General features: G+C 44.9%; 1 protein-coding gene across 1 annotated transcript; it reads right to left on the minus strand.

Annotated features, from left to right (window-relative positions):
- Positions 1-1,541: 1,541 nt before the first annotated feature.
- Ovgp1 (oviductal glycoprotein 1) lies at positions 1,542-12,371 on the minus strand. Its single transcript, XM_048814511.1, is given in 12 exon segments — positions 1,542-1,846; positions 1,848-1,907; positions 1,909-2,260; positions 3,167-3,302; positions 4,486-4,602; positions 5,739-5,924; positions 6,023-6,131; positions 7,882-8,006; positions 8,462-8,627; positions 9,891-9,947; positions 10,906-11,110; positions 11,477-12,371. Coding segments are annotated over 12 exon segments (1,764 nt in total). The 5' UTR covers positions 11,652-12,371; the 3' UTR covers positions 1,542-1,770.
- Between the last annotated feature and the right edge of the window lie 2,689 nt (positions 12,372-15,060).

Below are 15,060 nucleotides of genomic sequence, written 5' to 3' on the forward strand. Positions count from 1 at the left end.
TAAGTACTTGCAGAGAATAAAGATGACTGCCCATGTTCATCTTACCTCAGAAAAGTTCTATCCTCTCGGGGATTTTATTGGTTTACCTTGTCCTGGTCATTTCCACAGCTCTCAGATACATTTAACATATGGTTGTTGTAATTTAGCTGACTTTTGCTAGTTGTAGCAAGAACAATCATTCCTTATATGTGCTCAGAATGGAAATTCTCATCTCTAGTAGGGTTTTTTTTTTTTTTTGCCTTAAAATTTATTTTAATCATATCATGTAGTTCAAATATTTTATTTTTGTTAATACTGTAATAGTATATTTTCCCATTCATTTTACTTTCAACTTTTCTGTATCTTTACATTTGAGGCCCTTGTAAATAATAAAATGGACATGAGTTACTAGAGACCAGGGGGTGGAACACTATGATTTGAATATAGTTCATCTTCTCTAACACTAGTGTTGGAATTTAATTCCCCATTATGAGGTTTTAAGAGGGTGTAAACTAAATCTGACCACGGTGTTTAGAAGTGGGTCCTTTAGGAGGGATTAGGATCTGATAAGGTACAAGCCCCATGGTTGAATACTGGGTAGCTTATAAGAGAGAGAATTCAAAAGATACATACACATACATATATGCACACATCTTGTCTCTCACCATGTGATACCCTGTGCTACCTTGGGACTGCCAGCAAGGAGGCCATCATCAAATGTGGCCTTTTGAACTTGGTCCAGAACTATGATGCAAAATAAACCTCTTTTCTTGATACCTCACCCAGTTTGTGGCATTGTTATCAGGAACAGAAAATGAACTAATATGTAACATCAGTAAGAGAAATTACACCCTCTTTGTGAGGCACTGGCTCCTAAAAGTGAAGAGCTAGAACATGGTCCGTTTCTATAGTAATTTTGAAGAGTCGGTCACACCCAGGAGAATGCACCAGAGGCAAACTGCAGTGCTTAAAGTGTGGGAATCGGTGTCTCTGGAGGAGACCTAGGAGCAATGTACTAGTCACACTATAAAACAGATTAAAAGTTTTTGTTTTGCACTCTCAATCACTTTTTTTTGAAGAGAGAGGAGAGAGAGAGAGAATTTTTAATATTTATTTTTTAGTTATTGGCGGACATAACATCTTTGTATGTGGTGCTGAGGATCGAACCCGGGCCGCACGCATGGCAGGCGAGCGCGCTACCGCTTGAGCCACATCCCCAGCCCCTCTCAATCACTTCTCAATGAGAGATTAGATGAGGGTATTTTTCCACGGACAACTGAGATTTGACCAAGCAGAAAAGATAATTGGAAGCCTCCATTTCCCCCTCCTCTCCCAACTCTTCTTGAGGATTGTGGGAAACCCACAATCTCCTAAGGAACTTCTGGCTCTGACCAACAGTGAAGTGAGCAGTTGCTAATGGAAGAAGGAAGTCCAAAATCAACACTGGAAAGCACCATTATAGACTAGACACAACCCCCTTCCAAAAATAATACTAGGGGAAACCACACTGAGAGGAGGAAGCTGCACCGGTCATTTTAAGGAACGAATCTCAGAGACCTCAGTTGGATTCTTGTGTTTCTAGTTTATTCAACAGAAAAAAATATTGACCCACTGTGGCTTTGGTGCCTACTTCACCCCATGAGCAACCAGGATCAAGCAGCTTCTATCATATCACACAGAGAAGAAGAAAAGACAAGGGCTTGCTCCAGTTTGCCATCCACAGAGCTTAGGCTCCTTGATCCACAGGAGTGTTTTCTTCTTTCATAGAGAGAGCACTTGTTGGAAGGGTTGTTAGTTGACATAGGAATGGTTCCCTTCAGTGGGCATGAAGGGGTTGTCAGAAGTAACAGGAGTGTGTGTTGGGAGGCATCTTATTTTCAACTTCCCTCTTCAGACCAATTTCACCCGCCCTGGGGCAGTTCCCATACAGAACTCAAATTCACCCCTTGTTGAGTCACAGTTTGCCCATTATAGGTGACTGACATCTTTCTGGTGGGGACAGTAACTTTCTCAGGGAACACAGACTTCATATTAGGGGCCATTATCTTACTGAGGGTCTCTGTCTGAAAATGCTCAAGGGCTTCTGTTGTCCCTGCAGTGGTCACAGACTGATGGTCCACTGAAGTCATAGTCCTTGCCCCAGGGACCTCAGTGCCCCGTAGAGCTACAGTGTGATTTCCAAAGGATACTGTTTCCCTCCCAAGGGTCATGACTCCACCTCCAGGAACTGAAGTTATATTTTTATGCTTTCCATGGACTTCAGGAGCCTCAGCTTTTCTTCCTGGGGTGGGGGGGGGGAATGTTAATAATATCAGTGCTCAATGCTTTTGTCACAGCCAGCCTTTCAGAATCAGATACTGAAGAATTCATAGCAGATGAGAACCCAAACTGTGGTAAAGGAGTTGAGCTGACCTCTAGAGAAAATCATCAGCAAAGCATGAGATCCCTACCTCTCCCTTCCTTTCCTGCTAATTACAGGAAGGACTAGAACCCCTCCAGTGCAGAAGGACCTTGCTCCAAAAATCCAGAATTGGACTTCTGACTGCACCCCCAGCAAGTCCTGTCCCTCAAGGCCTTATTCCTTACTAGTTGAATCCTTAAGCAGAAACCTCCTGCATCTGTACAGGCACCAGGAACAACTCTGAGGACAAGGAGCTCTAGATAGCATGTTGTAGACAATGAGGTTGGAGCCCACCTGAAGACCTGACCTGCCTGAGCTCCAATCTTGTCCTTAAAAGGAGGATTGTAAACCATCTCTAAGGATTTTCAGCTCTCGCACGCTGGGTTCCGTTTCCTAACCGCCAGGGAAACCTCTACTTTTAAAAAAGAGATAGCAAAAGAAACCAAATTCCCTTTTCTAGCCCTTGCCCATGAAAGTAGAAGGAAACAGAGAAATAAACTAACATATATTGAGTGCTAACAATGAGCTAGTGCAGTTTTGGTTCCATATCTTATTTAGTTCTCATAAGGATGAGTGTAAGAGTTATTTCCATTTTACAGATAGGGCAAAGGAAGCTCAAGAAAGTCAAATAAGGTTCAAGATTACAGAATACACTAGCTGACATCAAAGTTTGTCTTTCTTCAGTTTCATGTCACCTCATCAAAGAATTTAGACCTAGCAGAATGGACCCTCCCAGTGCCTGGTTATACAAATTCCAATCATAGTTCCTGGGTCCTTACTACTTACCATCTTGCAGCAGGAGGTAATTCAATTTGTATAAAAGGGGAAAAGGGCCACTGCCACAGAAAGCTCCCTTGACGTCATCCATGTCCAATGTCCACACCATGGCCCCCCCAAAATGCTCTGCCTTCACAAACTTTGCCTGTAAAAGTAATGGTCAGTCAACATGCTGTACTGCCCATCCTCCAGACTGGGTACAACAGCAAAACTAGAAGATGAACTGTCAAGAGGCAACGCAGCAGGTGGTTTAGGGTGTAACCTGCATTTAACTCTAGTCTCTATCACTTGTTGGCTATGGGATGTGGGATAAGTTACTAAATTCCTATGTGTCCCAGTTGCCTCATTTGTAAAAAACTAAAAATGAATAATAACAATTTTAGGATAAAAAGAATTCCTACATGCACATACAACATGGAAAAAACCTGCAGCGGGCACCGTGGTACAAGCCTGTAATCCCAGCAACTCAGGAGGCTGAGGCAAGAGGATTGAAAGTTCAAAGCCAGCCTCAGCAAAAGCAAGGCACTAAGCAACTCAGTGAGACCCTGTCTCTAAATAAAATATAAAATAGGGCTTGGGATGTGGCTCAGTGGACGAGTGCCCCTGAGTTCAATTCCCAGTACTGGAAAGAAAAAAAAAAGAAGAAGAAGGATGAAAACTTGAAGACATATGCTAGTGAAATAAGCCAGACCAAAAAAAAATGAAATGAAAATAAATAACAAATACTGTCTTGTTCTACTTATATGAGTAGACTTAGAGGAGTCAAATTCATAGAAACTTACAAATCATAGATCTGCTCAAAAAAATTCCCCTTAAAATGCCCACAGATTAAAGACTAAATTCCTTCACCAGCACTTACATCTTCATTAAAAAAAAAAAAAAAAACAACTCTATTTCGCCTACATTCTTTAAACCTGTGACAAACTTTCTACCCCACCAAGTCTTGCCCCACCTCAGGAAACCCTCCCTGACTTCCCCATCCCTGCCACGTGTCAGTAATTTCAATGGAGCGCTTAGGATGATCTACCCTGTATTGGTATTTATCTGTTGTACAATCACCTGGTCCGAACTGAAAAGAGAAGATTGTCACTAAAAAGCTGTGTGACTGAGAAATATGTACTCCCTCAGAACTGAGATTGCTTATTTTCAAAATTAGAGAATTGGACTCGATGGGATTATGAGATGCTGCACATATACTTCTCATTCATATTCTCATTCTCTCTCTCTCTCTCTCTCTCTCTCTCTCTCTCTATCTATCTATCTAAATGAGTGTCCATAGAAGCCAATGAGAATCTATATGCTGGAGCAAGAAAGAAGTCAGGTCTCACCTTCTCCTGGAAGCTCCTGATGTCGTCATAGCCAACCCACTCCTTCCCTTTGTAGGCATACGGGACATGCTGATAGCCAATCCAGTCCTTTCTTGCTTTCTCAAGAAAGGAGCAAATCTGCCAAGAGGACCACAGGTGAGGTCCATGAAGTGCCATGGAGAGAAGCACCATGCCCTGGGACAGAGAATGCCAGAGACCTCCCCAGGGAATGAGGATGTAGGCTTTCCCACCGCTCACAAAGGACCTCTTTTTTCCCCCCTCTCTCTCTCCCAAGTAAGTTTCTCCCTTTACCTGTTTCTTCCTTGGTATTCATGATGGAAAAAGAGAGAGAACAAGGACTGCATGAGCTGCCTAAGAGGCCAAGCCAGGGTCTGGTAAATAATACCAGCATCAAAGTTCTAAGAGGGTCATACCTAACCCTTGACCAGACCTGTACCTTTTTCAGAGTATTTTCATAAACAAGTCTCTCCTCAGTTCATTTGCTCTCAATACAAACTTGCCCACATAGGCAGTAATTAAACTAGCCTTGCTCCTCTAGAGATTTAAAGGTCCTGAAGGCCGGGACAACCAGGTTGCTACAATCCATCAAGTATGGTGCCCACTGGATGCTCGACATTGTGCTGGAAACTATACTGCAAGGAAGTAAAGGGGTTCAAGTTGTGCTACAGGGTTAATGTCTAAGCCATTCTTTTTTCTTCAGAGCTTTAAATATTCTATTAAAGTCTCTTTGACACATGATGTCCTTCCAAAACAGTATTTCAACTATGCCACCATTCATAACCATGCTTCACTGAATTAACAGGAAAATACCTCCAGCCATCCAGCATAGAGCAGGGTTTGGAGGGACACTCAGCACTTCCACTACTCCCTATGGGAAGGTTCTAGTTCTGCATCTGGTGCCCTCCACATCTGTGTTTTTGCACACCAGGCCTATACCTGTGCATCAGGATTCTCCTGTGCTTTGAATCTGCTCAGAATCCACGTGCTTCATAAGACTTTTCCAGATCTCTATTGCCACACACTCAATTGCCTCTTATCATCTCCTCTCATGTCTTACATTCCCTTGGGTACATGTATATTAAGGGGGGCATTGGAGTAGAGGAAAAAGAACCAGTAATAAAAGATATATTGGAATTGCCTCAAAATAACCTTGTTAATGGGAAAGCAGGAGGCAGAGAACAGAGAAGAAATAGGATTGGCCATGGATTAATAACTGAGGTTGGGAGCTACACAGAAGTCCCTAACCCCATTACCTCATAATAAGCCAAGATGCCAGCTTGCTTGGTGTACTTCCCTGGAGACGCTGGTCCTGTTGCTATAGCCTGCAACCCATTGTCAGAGGGTTTGAGGAGGCAAAAGGTGCGCCCATAGGTGGGGAACCCCATCATGAGCTTCTCTGAAGGTGCCCCAAGGTTCCGCCAGTAATTCATAGCATATGCCTAAAGGTAGAAGAACATAACCCTCCCTGTTACTAAGTGCCAATGTCCTGAGCTCAGTGAAAGATGTCTGGGCCACTTGAGATCTTCCCTTCTCTTACCGAAGATTTCGGGTCCTCAGGAAAAGAGTACAGGGGGCTATTGTGTCCTGTGAACTTTTCCCAGCTTCCATGAAAGTCATAAGACAAGACATTGATAAAATCCAGGAGTCTGAAAGACAAGGCACAGAAAAGGAGATGCAAAGGTTGGGCCGGGCAAAGTTTTAATTCAGATCTTCATAGTGCTAACTAGCTACAGAGGTGCATGTTGGTCACCTGGGCGTCCCTGCTCTTCCTGCCTATGGGGCCTGTCCGGGCTGTGCCAGACACTGAGAGACGGAAAAAACTGCTGGTTAGGGATAGCTGTGCGTCAGGGTCTATGAATCCTGAGAGTATCTGAGGAGGTAGCCAGGAATCAGACAAGAAAGCAAATACATACAGGCCTTACTTGTGCTATCAGAGGTCTGCAGAAATCACCACGAGTAAGAGCAGCACTGTCCTATAGCAGTAGAAACGCTTTTGTCCTTCTACCCCTCAAGGAGCCACTGGAACCCACCCCTCCAGAAGACTTTCATAATGATCAGGTGGACATGAGCATGTGCCAGGTCAGAGGTGTAAGGATTTACACTGATCACCTAATTTAATTTTATCTGGCCAATTCCCTAAGTACCACGCCTTTTTCTATTTTCAAGCGGAAGAATTTGAAACTCAGATGGCGTAACTAATTTGCCTAATGTCACCCAGTTATGTGAAGGCAGGACTCTCAATCCTGCCTAGCTACAAGATTCACACTAACCTAGAATGAATGAATGAATGAATAAAAGATTCCCACAAACCAACTCCGTTCTCACTGGGTCCCTTGCCTTTCCTCCCACACTGAAACAGCTCTCTCCAGTGCAATCACAATCAGAAACCCCACATCCTCTCTTTTTTCTGAATCTGTTTCCTCATTTGTAAATACATTATTGTTGAGATTCAAGAAAATTTGCACACAGCCAGCTTGTTCAGAAAGATTTATGTGCTGTTCATGTTTACCTTTTTAACTTTTGCCATGGAGATCTGATCTGAAAACTCTGTGTGACTAGGAATTCCTGTTTGGGGCTTTGTGGCTCATGGCTGTCAGCTCTTCTGCCCTCTGCTGCCAGCATTTGCTCTGCTCTGGGGAGGATGGGGTGGGGTCCATGGCATTCTCTCCTGTGAGATCCAGCAATGGGCCATGCAGAAGATTCTACCGATGATAATGTTGTCGTGGGCCAGTACTACAGCATCTCCCCGTGATCTTCTAAAGAAAGCCCAAGGTATGTGTAATGGAGCTGACTCTTGTCCTCACCTATGCTCCTCAGCCCACCCCAAACCTCACAGACACCAGGGCAGGTACATGGCAAGCTCAGGGACAGTGCTTGTTATGATATAGATATTAGGTGTTCCCTCTAAAGATCTTGTGTGAGACAATACAAGAAAGCATAGAGATACAATGATTGGGTTATGAAAGGTTTAACCTAATTAGTGCATTAATCCCCAGATAGGGATTAACTTGGTGGTGACAGGGTATGGCTGCAGGAAGTGGGTCCCTGGGGGGTATGTCTTTGGGGTTTATATTTTGTCCTGGCGAGGAACACGCTCTATCTCTCTGCTCCGCGGTGTGATGTCTTACGCTGCTTTCCTCCACCACACCTTTCCACCATGATATTCTGCCTCACTTTGAGCCCGAAAAAAAATGGAGCCAGCTGTCTATAAATTAAGACCTCTGAAACCATGAGCCCTGAAATAAACATTTCCTCCTCTATTGTTCTTGTCAGGTCTTTTTGGTCACAGCAGCAAAAAAAAAAAAAATGCTGACTGAAACAGTGTTTGAGCAGCACTGGGTTCTGGGCTCAAGATGCCCCCTTCCCTCTAATGTCTTTCCCATGACACCCACTCACCTCCCTAGAAGGTTTACATCATAAGATGTTTGGATAATGTGTGGGGCACCAGACACTGCAGCAGAGAGCAGCAGCCTCGGACGATTGGTGAGCAGGGCCTCCTTCTGGAAGGCACTGAGGAGCTCCTGGCAAGAAAGAACCACACAGAACAGTCCCGTAAAGAAAGCATCATCCAGGAAACTTTGACTGAGCTCCTTAAGCACCATCTGGGGACACCATGGTGAGGCAGAAACAGGCCCTGCCCACAGCGTGTGAGGAAGACAGATGAGCCAGCAAGTAGGGATTTGCCAGAGGGAGGCAAATAAACTGCCTGAGGGAGACCAGGAGACTGCACCAAGAAGGCATCACCTAGAATAGAGGACTGGAGCAAGAACCCCACACAGACAGAGAAAAGAGCAACCACAGGACCCCTGCTCAGCAGCAAGTTGGCCCAGTAGCTCCAGTGTGATGGCAATAGAAGAACATTCTGGTTCTTCTCTCCTGCCCCTGGCCCGGCCTTGTGCTCCCCCTCTGCCATGAGCCCAAATATGATCAAAAGTAGAACCATTTCTGGATTCTGGAGCTTCCAAACTAGACTTACTTCAATTAAGAAAAGAAACTTCCATCGGTCATGCGTGGGGCTGTTCCTCAGTCCAGGGTATAAGAAGAAAAGGTCGAGACCATCAAAGTTGTGTGTCCTCAGGAGGGATATAGCTGAATTAATAAACTTTTCACGGTTGTCGAATGTGTGCAGCATAGAGGTGAACCTGCAGGGAGAGCAGGGCTGAGGCGACATAGCCACCTTCAGGGCCCCTTGCAAGTTTGCCTGTTGCCAAGGCGCTTGGCCTCTCCCTCCTGTCTCCCCAGTAACTACTCCAGTCCCTGTGCTGGACCTAGCACTGACATTCTTTCTCGGACTGGACTGGGGAGGAAACATAAGCCAATGGCCCACACTTCCAGAAGGATCAGTGAGCTCTTTTGGGCCTGGGCTACATAAATTGGCACAAGAGGTCAGGGATCTAATAAGGGGTTTCTGGTCCTTGGCCCTTTTCTTCATTTACTTGATTTTTTTTTTTCTATTTCAGTTTGTTTTCTCTTCCAAAGTGAAGATACTTTGGGGGAAAATTAGAACTACTTAAGCTGAATTTCAAGCAATTCTAGGAGTGCTCTGTGGATAATGATTAGAAAATAGCCAGACTCAGAGATAGATGGGCCTGGATTTCATTGTCTGCTTGCCACCTCTCAGCTGGGTGCTCTCTGACAGACACTTGGGAGAAATATGGCAAGTTCCTTAATACCTGGGCCTCTTCTTTTTCTGCTGTCTTGGAATACCAACAACCATTTAATAAGTTTCTCCCCAGTGGCCACAGGTAATGTGTACAGTTCTCAGCCCAGCATCTGGCATGTGGCACGTGTTCGAGTAGGAAAGGAGAAGCCTGGTTTCAGGCTGAGCCAGTTGTTAGCTCACACCTGAAATCCTTTCTCCTTCATATCTGAATATTCCTAGCAAGGGGCAACCTCACACATTCCAGGCCACCAGCTCTCTCTCTAAAAGTCCTGCCCCCAGACCTCAGCCATCTCCACATTGCCTCATGGAGGGTGCAGGGTCGACCAGAGCACTAAGACAGGCGCTTTATTTGTTTCTTTTTCTCAAACACTGCCCTTTGTGGTGGATACCACTGGCTCCATTTATAAAGTGAGGAACCCCAGGCCCTGGGAGGGTTGGGTTTATACTTCTTGTCCTGAACAAAACTCCTCTCCTCAGAAACAAGCAAGACCCCTGCTTCTTATGGAGGCTAAGGGTTCTTTGTGAGTACCCTTTTTGCCTCTCATTTCCTTTCACTCCCTTTCTCACCAACTGCTGGAACTTCCAGCAATTGACCCTCCATGGGTCCTTGAATCCAAGGCCAGATCAGGACTTGGGGAGGTGTCTGCAGTAGCTTTCCTGTCCTCGCAGCCAAGCTGGCTCCCACGCACGTCTAGCCCCTTGGCTCCACCTTCCAGAGAAGATGATGACGCCAGGGTCTCACCTCAATGTGCCAAAGTTCCACCCTCCGATGGACAGCAGTGTTTTCAGCTCCCTGTTCCTAGGATGTGAAAGAGAGGGTTACTACGCTGGGTCCTCACACCAGCAGGAAGCTACAGGTTTTTCTTCACTCAATGGAATAACAACAGGAAATGAGGGATGGGAGACAGGGACAGGAAAGGGAGAAGGCTGGTGAAGGGAAGGAGAAAGAAGAGCACAGGATCAGGGAGGAAAGGAAAAGAGGGATTTGCAATTAACCCAAGGGTCATCACAGCCTCACAACTCCAAGGCCACACAAAGTTCACCAAAATCCCTATGTCCCATAATGTTTCCAGAACAAAAAGAAAGAGTAGTCTGAAATGTTTCTCTTCACTTATTTTCTTACCTGACAAATATTTATTGAGCAATGACTTTGTGCCACTGACTGAAAGCTCCTTACTTTCAGGGAGCTTGCAACCCTGCCCATCTATGGCCATCAGTGCAGTAACAAACCTTTCCTTGGGCAGGGAAAGAACCCAGAAGTTTTGGGAGGGGAGTACTTAAGCAAGCACTTACTGAGCACCAACTCAGTACAGGTACTGACCTAACTGACTGACTGGGAGACCTAGAGATAAAGAAGGCACTGTCCCTACCCTTGAAGAGCTTGCAGCTTGGGGTTTACAGGTGACAAATGGTAATAAAGACACTAAACATTTGTTGAGCATTTGCAATGTCCATACCCGCTTTGAATCACTTTAACATCATTAATATCTGAAATCCTCACATGGACTCAAAGGGTGAGTCGGGGTTTGCTAGGCAGAGAGGAGAGAGATCATGTTCCGGGGGAGACAACAGCAACTAGCAAGGCAAGGAGGCCAGAAGGAGCTCAAGGTCTTCCGGTAACAGGGAATTCTTAAATTAGGAATGCTTGAGGATAGGGCTGGAACAACCAGAAGAAAGAGAGCAACTGGAAGAATGGGCTTAATTCCCTTATATCTATAAAGTCTGAAAATACAACCCCACCTCCAATATGAACATACCTCTCCTTGAGTTTGTTGAACTGTGGGTAGAGAATTTTTTCATCTTGGAGAGTCTCGGGAACAATCTGATTGTTGCTCATTGAGGCAAAGGCAAATATCAGGTGGGTGCAGAGAAAGGGGTCCAGGTCAAGGGGGAAGATGGAGGCAGATTCAGGGCGTCCAGGTGCCCAGTTGGTGAAATAACATACCAGCTTGTAGGCAGCACCTGATCAGGGACAGCATGCATTAGTTGGCAGAGATCAAGGGAGGGGGCAGGGCCAAGAGGCCACTCTCCCCATCCACATGCCCCAAAGCTTTTTGAGGTCCGGTCCCTTCCCCACTACTGAAGTTCTGGGAGTGGGGAGATGAGTTGTGAAGTCCTGTTCTGAATGGACCCTCAGGTCTGGATCCTGACACAACAGTGAGCAACACAAACTGCAGGTGATCAAACTTCCTCTGCAGAGCTGCATGGAATCAGTAATCCCCCATCTAGGCACCTGGGCAGGATGGGGCTGCAAGGGACACTCAGTGCAGATGCCTTAACAGCCAGAGAATCTCCTTGGCTCTGGAGGGGAGCACACAATTTTCTTACCTTCCTGGTGTTTCAGTACAAGAAACAGAGCTGCAGGAAAGAAAGAAAGAGTCACACACAGATTTGTGTACACATCCAGAGTGGAATGCCCTACATACCATCCAGTTAGCAAGTGCCCCCACCAACGGGGCACCATGTCCAGATGCAGATGCACACATGGGGATACACACACCATTCACACATTTCCTCTCCTCTGAAGTTGAGCCAGTGGATCTAGATCTACATTCCTCTTCTCTCTAATAAAAAGTACTGTACACACACATTTTGCACAGGTACAAGGAGTTAGACGTCCCAGTGAAAGCTCTAAGCCAGTGGATGGAAAGTAGAAGGTACTGGTATCCTGGCTCTTCCCTCAGAGATTCTGATTTAATTGAGCCAAAGTGGAACTCAGGTTTAAAAATGCCAAATATGCAACCAGGTTGGAGAACCACTACTTCCATCCTCCCCCCTCCCGGTTATCTCTGACCCTTCACTATATTCCAACCCATCTCTATCTAATCCAGACCCCCAGAGTCCCAGGCTGGCTGCTCTACTGAGCACTGAAGAGACAACAAACACATGAAGGCTGGTAACTCCCGACTGAGTGACATTGCTGGAAACTGTCAATACTCACCAACCCATAGCCACAACTTCCCCATCTCGGTGGTTTAACAGCTGTGAGGCCAAAGTTTGGGCCCATTTATAGGAGCTAGCTGTAGCCCTGAACAGGCCAACTACACACACACACACACACACACACACGCCAGAATCAATGATTTATGAGAGTCACAGTGACCCCAGAACCTCCTGTCCTCCCTCTCCAGAATAGCTGTAGATCTTGGAGCCAACAAAGTCGCAGCCCTTGGCTGACACAAACTGAGTGTCCACCATGCACAATGGCAAGGGTAGGGCAGCATTCCTGAGCTCTTCCTGGTTCTCAGTCTCACTTCCTGGTATTCGGCCCCAAGTGGACCGAGTATGGTGGAGAAACACTGTATGAAAATAGTTAAGTCTTTTTTTTTTTTCAAAGAGAGAGTGAGAGACAGAGAGTAAAGAGAGAATTTTTTAATATTTATTTTTTTAGTTATCGGCGGGCCCAACATCTTTGTTTGTATGTGGTGCTGAGGATCAAACCCGGGCCGCACACATGCCAGGCGAGCGCGCTACCGCTTGAGCCACATCCCCAGCCCCGAAAATAGTTAAGTCTACTGTTACAAGTTTATTGGTTGGGGAAACAGTGTGATATAAACTTTAAAAGTTCAGCTTGGACTCAGACTTTTGAATCCAAGACTTGAATCTCACTGTCACTGTTTAGAAGTTTCATAATCATGGACAAGTTACTTAGCCTCTCTGAGATTCAGTTTATAAAATGGAGGTAACAGCTCATACTAATCTTACAGGGTTTATAGAGATTAAAGAAGTAATGCATGAAAATTGTTAGTTCAGTGCTTTGCACTCAAGGGCTCAATGAATGGTTGCTATTATTAGGGATGTCAAAAGGGTTACCCAAAAGAGCTGGATTCTCAAACTCAGATGTTGACACTCACCAGGCAGGTCATGTAAACATGTCAAATGGAGCACTCTTTACATTATTTGAATAGCAGCTGAACCCAGAGACAATATCTACAGACATGAAGCCTCTTAGGAGACAACGGAGATAAGTATGATCAGGGGCAACTCTGTGCAGCTCGTAATGGTTGTCCTGCAGGGAAATGGGCCCAGGATTGATAGATCCTTTGACTTCTCCACAGAAGACAAAAACCTGCATTTGTATGAATCAACAGTGTTTGAGCTAGTATATGGGTCAGTAATGAGAATGTATCATGAATCTCAAGAGGATGCTAAATATAAAAAAAATAATCTAGAATTCACAAGGTAAAAAAAGAACATGGTAAATATGATACCGGATAACTGAGAATCAATTTTTTAAAAATATAGAAACAGTATGAAGATAAACAAAACAGATCTGTCAGTCAGATGCTTTGAGGATTCATCAGTTTTCTTTGTCTGATGCAGAAGTTCTCAACCATGTACACATCCTCTCAGAAACTGGTGCTGCTAATCCACGTGTACCAACATGAGGTACTAAGCAGATGTCAGTGTAACACACGACAGGGAATAATAATGACAGTGATCAAATCTCCAAAATATCTATCTTCATTTCTAGTATGAAGAAACCAGGAAAGCCGTTGTTTTAAAATCAGTAGCTTGCTTGGATACAATGGAATAAAGATAATCAATGGTACAGAATGTTTGGAGGGGATATTTCACTGAAACTCTGGGAAATCCTGATGGACTGCACCCAACCAAGATGATGTGTCCATTTGTTCACCATCTTTTCCTTCCATTATATACTCAATAAACAATTCAAAAAATATTCTTTGGGCCTGTGCCAGGCCCTGCTGGGTACTAAAAACTTAGCTTCTTCTTTCAATGACCTTGTGGTCTAGTGAACAGATTGATCATGTCCCCAGAGCTGATGTGTGTCTTTTTGGAGAAGTAGCATTATGGGTGCAGTGAGGAAAACAACAACAACAAAAAGTTTTCTTGTCAGACATGGTATCCCATTCCTACCATATACCATACCTGGGGCCAAGTGAGTCTCACCTGTGCCCTCCATACCTTTAACTACTATTAGCCTGAATAAAGAGATGAGAATTACACCTCCTGAGGTCCATACTGGGACAGACTTGGCAACAACTTCTACCACTGGGAGGAAGATTCCTGGTGTGTTTAGTAACTCCAATGACCATGCTCTTACTTGCTTTCCAATTCCTACTTGCCTGCCCTAATTCTTGTTACTGGGTCTGTTTTGATGTCTATTCCTGTTCTGCAACCATTAGCTCACAGTTGGTTCCTAGGGTCTGGGGCCCGAGTCATCCCAGGCTCCTTCTACTGAACAGCCTGAGGCCTCACTGGCTGTTAAGACCTTCTTAATGTGGAAAGCCTGCCTCTCTCTACTTCTCAGGCTCCCTACCCCACACTGCATCCCCTGCCACCAGAGATTCCACATCACTGAGGTTCCCTACTAAGTTTGTGCCCTTCTACTCACACTTCAGCCAGGACCAGCCATTAATGCTCTATCCATCACAGAAGCCAAATTTCTTTGCCAATCTGAACCTTGTTCATCTGCACCTGAGTGGGTTCTCTGGGCTCCTATCCTACTGCAGGGCTTGTGCCTGGATCTCAGACCTGACCTCTCCTTATCGAAAAAAGTGATTGATGATGCCAAGACTGCCAAAATCTAACAATGGGAGCCCAGGAATGACCTCTGCTTAACTCAGGGATGACAATACCAGAGTTGGCAATTACAACTCTGTGTGTATAGCAAATGATGAATAATGAAATGCTAAATGAGGGTTATGTCGAAAATCAGTGTCATCTTGCTCTGTTTGCTCACAATCCTCTCCCTTGAGTTCTTGCTGTCAAAGGGAAAAATAAATGCAATCAATGCTTTTTCTTACCCCACCGGGATACTTGGAAAATATCCCTCCTCAGTGCTTGGCCTATTCTCCCGACATTTACAAATGTATTTTACTTGAGAACTAAAGAAATTCTTACAATCAAGTAAAAAATTTCACACATGTAGCTCAGAGTAACTGGCA

The sequence above is a fragment of the Marmota marmota genome, unplaced genomic scaffold, assembly GCF_001458135.2.
Source record: "Marmota marmota marmota unplaced genomic scaffold, marMar, whole genome shotgun sequence".
Taxonomy (NCBI): Eukaryota; Metazoa; Chordata; class Mammalia; order Rodentia; family Sciuridae; genus Marmota; species Marmota marmota.